This window comes from Dunckerocampus dactyliophorus, chromosome 1 (assembly GCF_027744805.1).
Source record: "Dunckerocampus dactyliophorus isolate RoL2022-P2 chromosome 1, RoL_Ddac_1.1, whole genome shotgun sequence".
NCBI classification, from domain to species: Eukaryota; Metazoa; Chordata; class Actinopteri; order Syngnathiformes; family Syngnathidae; genus Dunckerocampus; species Dunckerocampus dactyliophorus.
In genome coordinates, this window is record NC_072819.1 from 35,863,880 (window position 1) to 35,877,041 (window position 13,162).

At 39.7% G+C, this 13,162-nt stretch overlaps 1 protein-coding gene across 1 annotated transcript in view; it reads left to right on the plus strand.

The window, feature by feature from the left end:
* b4galt5 (UDP-Gal:betaGlcNAc beta 1,4- galactosyltransferase, polypeptide 5) overlaps positions 1-12,866 on the plus strand; it is a 62,419-nt gene extending 49,553 nt beyond the window's left edge. Inside the window, exons 2-9 of the mRNA XM_054772296.1 lie at positions 1,737-1,856; positions 1,959-2,072; positions 4,499-4,626; positions 5,346-5,462; positions 5,545-5,732; positions 5,822-5,944; positions 7,722-7,823; positions 8,104-12,866. Coding sequence (XP_054628271.1) covers positions 1,737-1,856; positions 1,959-2,072; positions 4,499-4,626; positions 5,346-5,462; positions 5,545-5,732; positions 5,822-5,944; positions 7,722-7,823; positions 8,104-8,251 — 1,040 coding nt within the window. The 3' untranslated portion in view covers positions 8,252-12,866. The remainder of the gene's footprint in view (positions 1-1,736; positions 1,857-1,958; positions 2,073-4,498; positions 4,627-5,345; positions 5,463-5,544; positions 5,733-5,821; positions 5,945-7,721; positions 7,824-8,103) is intronic.
* Positions 12,867-13,162: the final 296 nt, after the last annotated feature.

Consider the following 13,162-nt stretch of genomic DNA (forward strand, 5'->3'; position numbering starts at 1 on the left):
CCCAGTGAGTCACCAAGGCAGAAAGTCATTTGAGGGGAGGTTTTCGATCAGCTGGAAGACTGTGCTTACCAGGGCATTAATATTTTTCAACTTTCTGATAATGTTGAACCCACTTTAATGTTTAACACATAAGAGGAATTTAAAGAATGAAACGTTATCACAAGTTGAAGTAGCAATGTATTAAAATAATTTTTATGGTGCTCTGGACAATAACGACAGCATCGCATTGCAGAACATACTAATGGTCCTATCAGAATGTGTCCTGGAAATTGGGGTCACACTTCAGTTGTACAAGTTTTAAGGGGTTCAAGAATTTGAGGTTACTGTATGATCAATGGTCTGACTTTAGCAAGTCACCTTGTCTTTGTCACTTTTTTTTCAGTTGGACATACAGTGGTGTGAAAAAGTGTTTGTGCCCTTCCTGATTTCTTTTTTTTTGCATGTTTGCCACACTTAAAATGTTTCAGATCATCAAACAAATTTAAATATTAGTCAATGAGAACACAACTGAACACAACTTTAACTTGAACACAATTCCTTTCGGGTAAATACTGTGTGGCCTGACACGACAAAAGTTGAACTTTTTGTAACGTGTGTGTCCCATTACATCTGGAGTAAAAGTAACTTTTTCAGAAAAACAACGTCATACCAATAGTAAAATGTGGTGGTGGTAGTGTGATGGTCAGGACCTGGAAGACTTGATAAATGAACTGTGATAAATAGAACCGCCCATCTGTTTGTGACCTCAAACTGAAACTAACTTGTGTTCTGCAGCAAAACACACCAACAAGTCCACATCTGAATGGCTAAAGAAAAAAATGAAGACTTTGGAGTAGCCTAGTCAAAGGCCTGACTGACCTGAATCCTATTGAGATGCTGTGGCATGACCTTAAAAAGGCGGTTCATGCTTGAAAACCCTCCATTGTGGCTGAATTATAGCAATTCTGCAAAGATGAATGGGCCAAAATTCCTCCACAGTGCTGTAAGAGACTCATTTGCAAGTTATCGTAAATGCTTGATTGCAGTTGTTGCTGCTAAAGGTGGCTCAACCACTTATTAGGTTTAGGGGGCAATCACTTTTTCCACGCAGGGTAACTTAAGTTTGGATTTTTCTCCCTTAATAATGAAGAGTTTCATTTAAAAACTGCATTTGGTGTTCACTTGTATAGTCATCGACTAATAATTACATTTGTTTGATGATCTGAAACATTTAAGTCTGACAAACATGCAACAAGTAACAAATCAAGAAGGGGCAAATACTTTTTCACACCACTGTAAGTCAAAAATGGGATACTGACTAGTTGTTTTCTGCTTAGGAAAATGTTAAATAAAATATAATTTGAGATATACACAAAGTGTTGTGGGCAATATGTGCAAATGCCAGAGAAAGATGTCCCCAATGGGTCACAGGCATCTCTATCTTGAGCTTATTAGTTGCCATCATCTAACTGACTTCACGTTGTTGAGCCTGTCAATACGTTTGAGTTTACAGCTGATATTACTCATAAATAGAAAATTACACTTCACAGCTTTAGGTGTGAAGTGTAAAAAAACAATTGTTACCTTACTGCTGCTTTAAAACAAAGAAAAAAGCAAGTGTGAGAGACTTTAGCATTCATGAAATACTGTAGGCTTTTCCACCTACATAAAACTAATGTCTTCTTTGAATCTGCTAGAAATAAACAACTGACAACTGAGAGCACAAGAATAAAGTCCCTTTGTGTCTCTGTCCACAGTGAATGAGTATGTGTTCATGGTCCAAGCCAGAGGGATCCAGATCAGAGAAAATGTGAAGAACATTGGAGCTCAGGTCCTGGAACAGGTGGTGAGAGGTGCCTACAGCATCAATGGCACAGGTAAAAGCATATACCTCTGTACCCTTGAGGCCCATCAGTACAGAGCTCATACAGAAATAGAGACAAGACCTGATATGATTGTGTGTTTTTATGTGTTTCCAGATTACTCTTATGACTTCAACATGAGCGAAAGTGATTCTCCTCCCACTACATACCTCCCTGAGGGCTTCACGTATCTTTCCTCACAAGTTTGCCCCGAGAGGCTGCCCTCTATGAGTAAGTTGATTGCCGATGTCTTTTCCTTTCTTCAAACATGTGCTGTCAGGTTCTGTTGTGTTGTCACCCAACATATTACGGTTGTATTCAGGACTCTCAATGTGAATTACATGCGTGAAGTTGGTCAAATAGTCCCATTCATTTGTGTTGTTTTGTGCTGAGAAAATGGTCGTTTGTGCTCTTTTCATTTTGAGTTATTACAGATTATTTTATAGATAATGCAACAGTTAATCAATGAATCAATGGTTCATAATCAAATTAGACCTGCAATGAATCGATGATCAATGATTATCTAATTAACTGTGTATTTGATTAATTGTTTTTTTAATTTAAAATGTAAATATCTTGTGACTGTCATCTGAGCCTTTAAAATGTGAATATTTTTTTAATTTCCTTAGTCATCCTTGAAAGTGCAAGCCCTGCCTACCGTCTGAGTGCACACTGAGTTGGCTCATGGCGCCTGCCAGTTTGTGTTAGTCAGCAAGTCGCCAATAATATCATGTTATAATAATATAATTATTAAAAGCATTTCAGAGTGGCCTTTTACTGTGGGCAGTCTAAGGCAGTGATCCCCAACCCCCAGCCGCACAGAAAGAAAAAATAATTTCCATGATGTTTTATTTTGAAAAGTGGCCGGATTCTCTTTGGTACATCTGTCTCACTTGACGCCATTGTGCGTGTGCTAACTTTCTCTCGCCGCACAGATAGATAGACTACCACTGTATTTTTACTATTGTTCTTTCACCTCATATTTGGTCTCAAATGCTGATACTTTGTGGGAATGCATAAAGGTAAGTTTTGATGACTTATTGAGTGCTAATGTGCACATTTGTCTCAAGTGAATTCATGCTAGCACACTGCCTTTTACCACACACGTCAAACACCGATGTAATGTTGATGTTTTCCATCTCTCTGGAAAAACTCCAGAGATAAAATAAATTTGATCGCTATAATGCACGACCCCCGCCCTCCGGTCCGCAGGAGATTTGTGACAACACAAGCCGGTCGTGGGTCAAAAAAAGGTTGGGGACCACTGGTCTAAGGCACACCTGTGCACTAATCATGGTGTCTATAATCAGCATCTTGATATGGCACACCTGTGAGGTGGGATCGATTACCTCAGCAAAGGAGAAGCGCTCACTAGCACAGATTTAGACAGATTTGTGAACAATATTTGAGAGAAATGGTGATATTTTTTATGTGGAAAAAGTTTTAGATCTTTGAGTTCATCTCATAAAAAATGGGAGCAAAAACAAAAGTGTTGCATTTATATTTTTGTTGAGTATAAGTGTAAACAGGATTTTAGTCGAGGTGTCTGACAAACAGTAACACTGTTTTGAACTCATTCAGAAAACACATCTCAACTCTAAGTAGAACCATAACAAAAATAAATATTTAGTGTAGTATGGCAGTAGTGACGTATTTATCGGAAAGAGACGGAGAATGACCCGGAGAAGATTGAGCAGCATGACAATTTTTATAATAAACTATGCAAACCAAGCACACGTCTCTTGAATGAATAACACAACATTCAGCATTTTAATTAAAAAATAAACATTTTTCTTACTGGGCAGTTTTCTCCTTGAGCGCGTATCGATAATCCATAGTAGCGTTTAATATCGCAATAGTTTGAGATAAAGATGTTTTGTCACACCCCTAGTTGGGAGTGATGCCGGCTCCCAGCATGCACTGTGGTACTTTGGTGGTTTGTAAAAAGTTGCTCAAGTTATGTCATTTTGTGTTGCCGCCGCCATTGTAGGTCATGTTCTGTCTAGTGACCTCCCCGTCTCCAAGTGATAACACCACTGTTAGTTCAGTGTTGGTGTTTACTAGCCCCTGCAAGTAACAATGAACTTGCCTGGATGTCGCGGGCTGCAATTGCACTACTATTTGATGTTAAGTCGAGGGCGGCAAAATATGATTCGGTGGGCTGCAAATAGCTCGCGGGACGTGATTTTGCGACCCTTGTACTAGCCAGTTGTGGTGTACTAATAGTTTTTTGGTTGAAAAAAGTATCTTTAGCACCTTTTTAAGTTACTGAGTTCTAGTGATAGAGTCAGTGTATCAGTTGTCTTACTATCATAATGACTTCTAAAATGGTTCAGAGGTGGTGTTTCATTTCAACTGTGACTGATGATACTTACAAATGTTTTTGCCGTTCCACATAAGCTTAATGCATCTAATTATACTCCTGATTGCTCAACTGTTAGTGTTTCACTTGCGTTGCTCTTCTTCCCTCCAATAAGTTCGCTCAGTCACCTCTTTTGATTAGAATATATTTTATATTAGAATAGATTAGTTTATTTGTGGGGGACAATGCAATTTCATAAAACGCATGAGTTAAAAAGCCAGAAGTAGCCAAGACGCTGATAATCAGTGCATATTGCTTGTATGTTATCCAAACGCTACTATTTTCCTGCATACAGAAGGCAGATTGGAGGTGAATATGAGTGAAGTGTCATTGGAGGATGTGGAAAGATCACTGCTGGGGCAAGACTCGACCATGGCCCCGGGAGGCTACTGGAAGCCCAAAGACTGTTTACCCCGCTGGAAGGTAAGTGTGTCACTTCACAGAAACATTTACCAAAAATAATGCATTAAATGCTTAGCCCTAATTTAGCATACTTTTAATTTGCTGTGTGATAATTGAATCTACAAAAATGAAGCCACAACTTAATAGTTAACAGAAGCTAAGAAACTGAAACACTGGAGAAAAGCCTGCTCATTGTTCATTAAAGCATGTGCGCATGGTGTGTTACACTCTTTATGCTTCTTCTCCACTCACGTGTTTGAGACATTTTTGGTTTCCCTGGCAGACATTCAAAAATGTTAATACACAGTCCTGCACAGGAAATAGCTGATTTCTGATCATGTACTGTGCAATTGATTCATGAACAACACTGCACAGTCTTGCCTGCCATCTGTCTGCTCATGCATTAATTTGCTTGGAGTGTGTGCTCTGACAAACATATCTGTATATGTTCTCCCAGAAGAGCCATAGCTTTCTGAACTAGCAATAAGCACTTTATGTATGCTTTGCTATTCCTGTAGCTGTTTGCTTTTTATTCAGCCCCAAAAGAAGCTGAACACAGGATTTTGAATTGCTGCCACTGATTGTGTAAAATCAACAACACACCTTTCAACTGACATCAAGCGCCTTCCTCTGTCATCTGTGATTTATGAATGTCTGATGGCATTGCGAAAATGAAGATTTCAGTCTTCTCTAACATGCCTGTTAGCTCACATCTCTTCTACTATCTTTTATGCCCTTAGGTGGCAATCTTAGTCCCATTCAGGAATCGACATGAGCACTTGCCCATCCTCTTGAGACATCTGGTTCCAGTGCTGCAGAAACAGAGGCTTCAATTTGGCTTTTATGTTATTGAGCAGGTATGCACACACACCTAGCTATTGGCAGGTTATCCTTTCTAACCACCAAGCACTGAAAGACTCTTCTTCACCTCCTGTCCAGGCTGGCATGGAGCCATTTAACAGAGCCATGTTGTTCAACGTGGGCTACAAGGAGGCCATGAAGGACCTGCACTGGGACTGTCTCATCTTCCATGATGTAGACCACCTCATGGAGAATGGCAGGAACTACTATGGCTGCACGGACATGCCCAGACACTTTGCGGTCAAGCTTGACAAGTACTCCTACATGTGAGTCCCGATACGGTCTCCGAGGGGGTATTGAGTAAGTGTAGTCCTTGCTTAATATACATTTAATATGTCTAAATTTTCCCTCTAAGGCTTCCGTATAATGAGTTCTTTGGCGGTGTCAGCGGCATGACGGTGAGACAGTTCCAAAAGATTAATGGATTTCCTAATGCGTTCTGGGGCTGGGGAGGAGAAGACGATGACCTTTGGAACAGGTGAGGTGAACACACATATATACACAGAGGCCTTGTCCGATCAGACTGTAATGTAGCAGCGGGCTGTCAATATGACCTAAATAAGTCATATAATCTGATTGTGTACTGTATTTTTGTATTATTTACCTTTGTCACATAGCTTTGTCTTTAGACCTGTATTGAGCTCTTGCAGCTGTACACACACAGGGTTGAGGACATATACACACACGCTCACACACACACACATACAGTGGCTTTTTGTGACCAATTTATTTGTGTCTTGTGCACTCCTGATCAAAATTTGTTGCACCAATTACCATTTTGCAGTCTTTGGTCTTAAGGAGGTTCTAAGTAGAGCTTCAAACAACCATTAAACTAAATGGGGCTGTTCATCAGCTCATTGAAAGTTTTAAGACCATGGCCCCAAAAAACCCAAACACCCCCCAAAATAGAAATAAAATATTCAAAAAAGGACTCGATCATAAGTAATGGCACCATTCTTGTTAATCACCTCAAAAAATGGTTAGGGCATGCTTGATGGCAGTGTTTCCAGGAGGCTAGTGGGAATGTTGCTCCAGGTGTTGAAGATGGCCTCCCGGAAGGCATCCACTGTCTGGAACTGATATCCATTTTTGTAAACTTCCCTTGCCATCCACCCCAAATGTTCTCAATTGAATTTAGATCAGGGGAACATGTAGGGTGGTCCAAAAGAGTGACATTATTTCTCTGGAAGAAGTAATTTTTCAGGTGGGCATTTCCAACTACAGTGTTGTCCTGTTGAAAAAGCCAGTCAATACCACACAGATGACTGCCTTCAGTCATGAGGGTTGCCCCCTGCAACATCTCCACATCGCCAGTGGGCGTTTGACGCCCCTGCACAACCTGAAGCTCCATTGTTCCATTGAAGGAAAAAGCACCCCAGATCATGATGGCGCTCCATCGCCTGTGCTGTGTGGAAAACATCTCAGGTGTGATCTCCTTGTCATGACAGTAACATTGGAAGCCATCAGGACTGTAAAGGTTACATCTTCAAAGAAAATAAAACATTCAATGTCCCATGTTTGGTACTCTTGTGCAAATGCCAAACAGGCAATTTTGTGGTGTTGAAGGAGACAACGCCTTTGATGTTTTTTATTCTTAAAACCCGTCTCTCGCAGATGCCGTCTGATTGTTATTGTACTGCACTTGGCACCAGTAACAACCTTCATTTGGGCTGAAGATCTTTTCGTGTCTTGACGGACAGCCAATTGGATCCTACGGCTCAGGGCCGGTGACATTTTTTGGAGTTTAATACTCAACTTTTTTGTTCCATAACCCTGAGGATTTTTTAAGAAGTTTAAAGTGACTGTCTTACAGCGTCCGACCTCAGCAGCAATGACGCACTGCAAGAGGCCTTGCTTAAGCAGCTCCAAAATCTGACCGCGTTTAAGAGAGAAAGCTTGTTTCGACATTTTGCCAAGATTTTGACTTTTAAAGACTGTGGTCTTAAACTTTTGGTCATCTGATGAACAGCCTAATTCAGTTTGTTTGCAATAAATTGCTAACCCCCCCCAAAATTGTGTCACTCCCATTTCTTCTCTATACATTTTGAAGCTCTACTTAGAACCTCTTCATGATCCAACAGTGCAAAATGTAAATTATTGCAATTTTCAACTGGTCTTAAAATTGTGATCAGGGGTGTATGTCCATATCAAGTTCCAAGATGAGCAAGTAGGCATTCTATGAACATATGGTAATTAGTGTCACCATCGTAACAGATTGTACTACATGCATCAGTTAACACAAAATCTGTTTGTAGGGTGCTGTATGCCAATTACACCGTAAGCAGACCACATGGAGAGCAGGGGCGCTACATGTCCATTCCACACCACCATCGCGGAGAGGTCCAGTTCCTGGGAAGGTCAGTGCCATTGCATGCAAACCTCATTCACACGCAGACTCATACACACACAATAATTGGAATGAAGCTTAGACTCATGTGAGCCAGTCACATGAAAAGCACTGAGCAGTGACTTTAAGCAAATTCTAACTTGTTTAAAGACTTTGCATGTGACATACAGCTTGGGGACAATCCTCACTGTGGAAATTGCAGCTGCATTCATTGCACAACAACCGAATCAACTCATTTTGAAACTATAAAGTTGCAAATAAAAAAACAAACTGTCTGATTTCTCTCACAGGTATAGTCTGCTCCGCCACTCAAAAGAGAGGCAGAGAGTGGATGGTCTGAACAACTTAAACTACTCCCCCCTGGTGTCCAGGAGGCCTCTCTACACCAACATCACAGTCAGCTTGAGCAGAAATCTTGCACCTGTAGCCGACTACTGATGTAGGCATAGCTGGACTGAGAACCACCTGGGAATCAAAAGTCCTCTGGGACATCAGCCATATCTCACCAGTTGCGGCACTGCTGAAAAGCGTTTTATTTGATTCTTGCTTTATTTCTTTTGTGGGTATGCAAAAAAAAAAAAAGAAAAAGGAGACTCAAAATGCTCCAAAAATGTGTTGGATAAATCATACAAGATGATAGGGAAAAATGCTGCACTTGTTTGTGCCACAGTCCATCACTCCACTCATCTGGGCTTATCTAGTCTTCAGTGTCCACATGCCTTTTGCACCATTTTGGCCTTCAGCATCCATCAATTCATTAATTTCCCTCATTGAGTCAGCGGATAACTTATCCTCGTAATTTAATTTACATAAGTTTAATCAAATAGGCCGTGAAACTCACTTGCCACTCATGCACGCACGCAGCAGTTTGGATTCGCAAGGTGATGATGATGACGACGTGTTCTCTTTTTTTGCTGTTGCACTTCTTACACAAATGCAGTAGTCCTGTGAAAAAAACGTGCATGTGTACACACACACACACACACACACACACACACACACACACAACCCTTTTACCGTGTGGACGCTTGCAGCTGGTTCTGCAAAGGGTATGCCAAAATCTACAGGTGAAGAGAACAAGAGAAAATTCTATGAAGAGTGAGTTTTCAGTCATCTATATGTGGGATAGTTTATGCTAAATTTAGAGTATATTAATACCTTGCTAATTTCTTACAACTATAGTTTACCCTGTGAAGATACCATTGGAAGACTGTGATCTTTGTGTGTGCGTTGTTGCTTTGGTTGTACCTGGCTGCCAGCGAGTGGCTGTGTGGGGGAAGAGCATCGCTCATCCTGTTAGCAATAAACTGCAAAATCACACAGATGAATTTTGACCCGACTGCCTCACGATACAGATGCAATAGCACAGGTGCTAGAATATGCTCGCATAGGACAGAGAGGGAGGGGCTGCGTATGCAAACGTTGCATTCGTCGCACCCATCCCTAAGTCAACATGCCACCCAATGAAGAACAATGTCTTCTCAGAACCTCTCCATGGTCGTGTGCATGTCTGTGAGTATGTTAGTGAGAGCCAATGCAAATGGCTTTAATGAAGCATGTTGTCATGTCATCAGAATCAGAGTGACGGGATTGACTTATGACCCCACTTTGTGTGCGGTGTGTAATCACAGACCAGGGAATAAGAAACTTTTTTTTATGTTTAATCACCTCCATTATCATACGTGTGAACTGGAGGTATAGTACTTGATTGCTGTCACTGTCCAGATGGTGTTTACTGAAGCTTTGGATTTGTTGTTTGTGGGATCGCATCGTGTTTATAACTCCGTTAGCTGGCCCCCCTTCACTGCGGGGTGCTGTGAATACTGTATCTCTAACAATCTACTGTATTGCTGGCTGCCTTTTTATTTTTATTTTTTTTTAACTAAAATCCCTTCCGTTTACTAATATATGTTCACACCTGACTATTCATCAACATTTACAGACGATTTAGCTTTGCGTTTACCTCCGGAAAACATTTAATGTGAGTTTTTCTTGTTTGTTGGGTGGCGTGCAGTCTGACATTGTGCACTGACACTGGCTGATGCTCTAATGGTACACAGCAGTCAAATAATTGCCCTTCTTTGATTATGTGTGCTTTAATTTGACCATCCCAACCTGAATGTGTGGCTCCTATAATCAAAAAAAGGAAAAAAAATGCAGACACACCTCCCCAATGTTCCCCAGTCACACAGCTACTCCATTTCACACAAATCGCCTTGTATGCATTTCTTAAGATGTATGTTTTTTGTGTGGGGGGGGCGAATTACTGTTGTGTTTCCACTGTGAGGCTGGACCTCTTATTTATTTGATCTTTTATTAATTATTTTCTGTAATTGTTGCCGTTTTTTGGGGTGTTTTTTTCAAATATTTTGCAGTTGATGCAACAACATAGGAGCTGAAGTATGACAGGCTGTGTTAGATGCACTGAATCTTGTAGTCATGTGTATTTGTGTGGGGGTTGTACGGTTCACATCTGTGTTCAAACCTGGGAACCGTTTCATTTCATGCAGATGGAATGTCTGCTGAAATGGACCAGGACCCGTTTCGGATGAGTGTATGTTAATCTGCACAGCAGACACGTCTGAGGACGCCATTTTGTGTGACAACCGCTGGAAGAGCAAGAGAGCAAATTGAATGTAAGCTGTCCAAGTTTTTCATTGAGCACCTCCTTTTAAACGAAGTGATAATCAATGGTGCTGACCTTTAGAGAGATCCCTTCCAGGAAGTCTTCTGTGTCCTTACTGGAACAAATTCTAAGAACATGTGACCACTATCAACAGGCGAATCATCCCTGTAACATAATTCCAACTGATATATATCCGCAAGAACACATTTTTGTTTTTTGCCGTGGAAAAGAGGACACTCGTACATGCTTGTCATTGGACAGTGACAATGTGACATGTTTGAGCTGGCCAATTGGAGACATCTTTCCCTCTGCTAAAGCATCAGTAGACTGTTGGTTCTGGTTCAGTGTGACAAGCAGAAGCACATTTTTGTCTTCTATCCAAATGCTAAGGAGGTGCCCAATGACGCTCCTGGACAGTCGCAGCATTTGTGTAAAGCAGGGGTGTCCAAAGTGCGGCCCGGGGCCACGGCTGTTTTTTTACGGAACGTCCCTAAAAATATAATTAAACAAGAAAACAAAACAAAAAAAAACCCTGAAAAAATGTAAAAATCTGCAGTAATTTTACGAGAATTAATTCAAAATGTTAAGTGAAAAGTGTGATTTAACAAAGTCATAATTTTGCAAGGATGACATAATAATGTGAGGAAAAATAACGTAATTTTAATGAAAACGTTGTAATATCAAAGACAAAAGATGTTTTTAAGTCGTGACATGAGAAACAAAACAAAGTTGTAATTTTTGGAAAATTAGGTTATAGAAAAAGTTATAACATTACGAGAATAAAGTGAAAATGTGTGGAAAAAAGTCGTAATTACAAGAAGAAAGTTTAAATAAGTGGGGGGGAAAAAACAGCAGAAATGGCAAAAATAACTAATTAGACAAGAATAAAGTCAAAATATGACTTGTATTCTAATGAGAGAAAAAAGTCGCAATATTATGAGATTTTAAACTCATGAAGAAAAAATAATATAATTTTAGTAGCATACAGTCACAGTAAAATCTTAAAGAAAATATTTTCATATATATATATATATATATAGTATAAGAAGGAAAACGAAATAAAAGTTAATTTTTGGAAAATTAGGTTGGGAAAAAAAAGCTAACATTATGGGAATAAAGTCATTATATGAAAAGAAAATGTCCTAATATTTAAGAAGAAAGATATATTTGGAAAATTAAAAAAAATAATAACAAAAATCAAAGAGCAATGTTGGTACTAATAATATGGTTTTTTACCTACAGTATATGACAAAACTGTTTTTGGCAGTTTTTCTTTGTAGTACCATATATATAACTTCTTTGCAATCTGTTGTTTTACAAAATATCAAAGTGACCCCTTGCATGTTTTCATTTATCAGCATGTGGCCCTCGGTGGAAAAAGTTTGGACACCCCTGGTGTAAAGCATCAAACGTTTCTTCATGCGTGTTTGAGTGAAATGGCTCAACCCTCCAGAAGTGCAACCGAAGTGCAACCTCACTCCAGACTGATATGAGCTTGTAGAGTTTTATTTTCCTGCACTGGTCATGTTTTCATAGAGCCTGGTAGTGAGCAACTGAGCAGGTTCCTTTTTTTGATGATACACTGTATATGTTTTATTTGATCATGGCTTTAAATTAAAAGCTCAATGGACATATAGAAAGAGCCAAACGGTTAAGGACAGGAGCATTTACATAAAGATTTGACACTGAAGAGACCTGATTCGTCATGTAGAGTCACCACTGGACTCTGTCAAACAGTGGAGAACAAGCAGCATCATCCGCCTGCTGCATATTCAACAAAATGTTTTGTTTTGCCATGATGACTAGACTGGCTTGTTAACTCTGAATCAGTCCGCGCATTCATGCTTTTATCTAAAAAAGGAAGTTGATTTGTTTTCAGTTGCCGATAGGAGCATGCTGGCCAGTCATGTACCTCTTATTTATATTTATTTATATATATATATATATATACATATATATATATATATATGTGTGTGTATATATATATATATAGTCTCAGTACTGACGAAGACCGAGCCTGCTGCTCATGGTATCAGAAACCTCACTTATGATCCATTCTTGCCGGTTTAAATGAAGGAACCATTATTGGGCATCTGACAAAACTGGCAGCCTTAAAAGCTTCCTAATTTATTGCAGTGTTTTTCAGACAAATTTTGTTTTCTTTCTTTTTTTTACAAGCAAAAATATTTAAATTGAAATAAGTGCATATCAAGATAAAGATCATTGTAAATATTGTTGTGTGTAGTGTTTTAGAAAATCTATAAGGTCTTAAATTTACTACAGATGGTAGCATAAAGAACAAGGATTTGAAGTCGATTGGCTGGTAAAAGGTGCCATTTAAGTGCTAAAGTGAAGCTTACAGAGAGACAGCAATGTTTTTACATCACTGCTTCCCGGCACACCCCTTTTTTTTTTTTTTTTTTTAAACACAACAAATGAAATTATTCCCAAAAAATTTAGAGTCCAATAAGTGGCCTCCCCGCTCTTAAAATGCTGGAGCTGTAGACTTCATTCATCACGGCAGAGGTGAGCACCTGCCTTCTGATCAGGGCCGGTGTCCTTGTTTATGCTCGTGACGTCTTTTAGGGTGACAGCTGTTGGGGTGTAGATGAGTGGGCTGCACTATAAGCGAGGTGTCTGCCAAAAACACCATGTGCTTTTAATGTGATAAAAATACTGGCACCCAAACCAGCAACACAATTTACTCCAAAATCTACACTGAT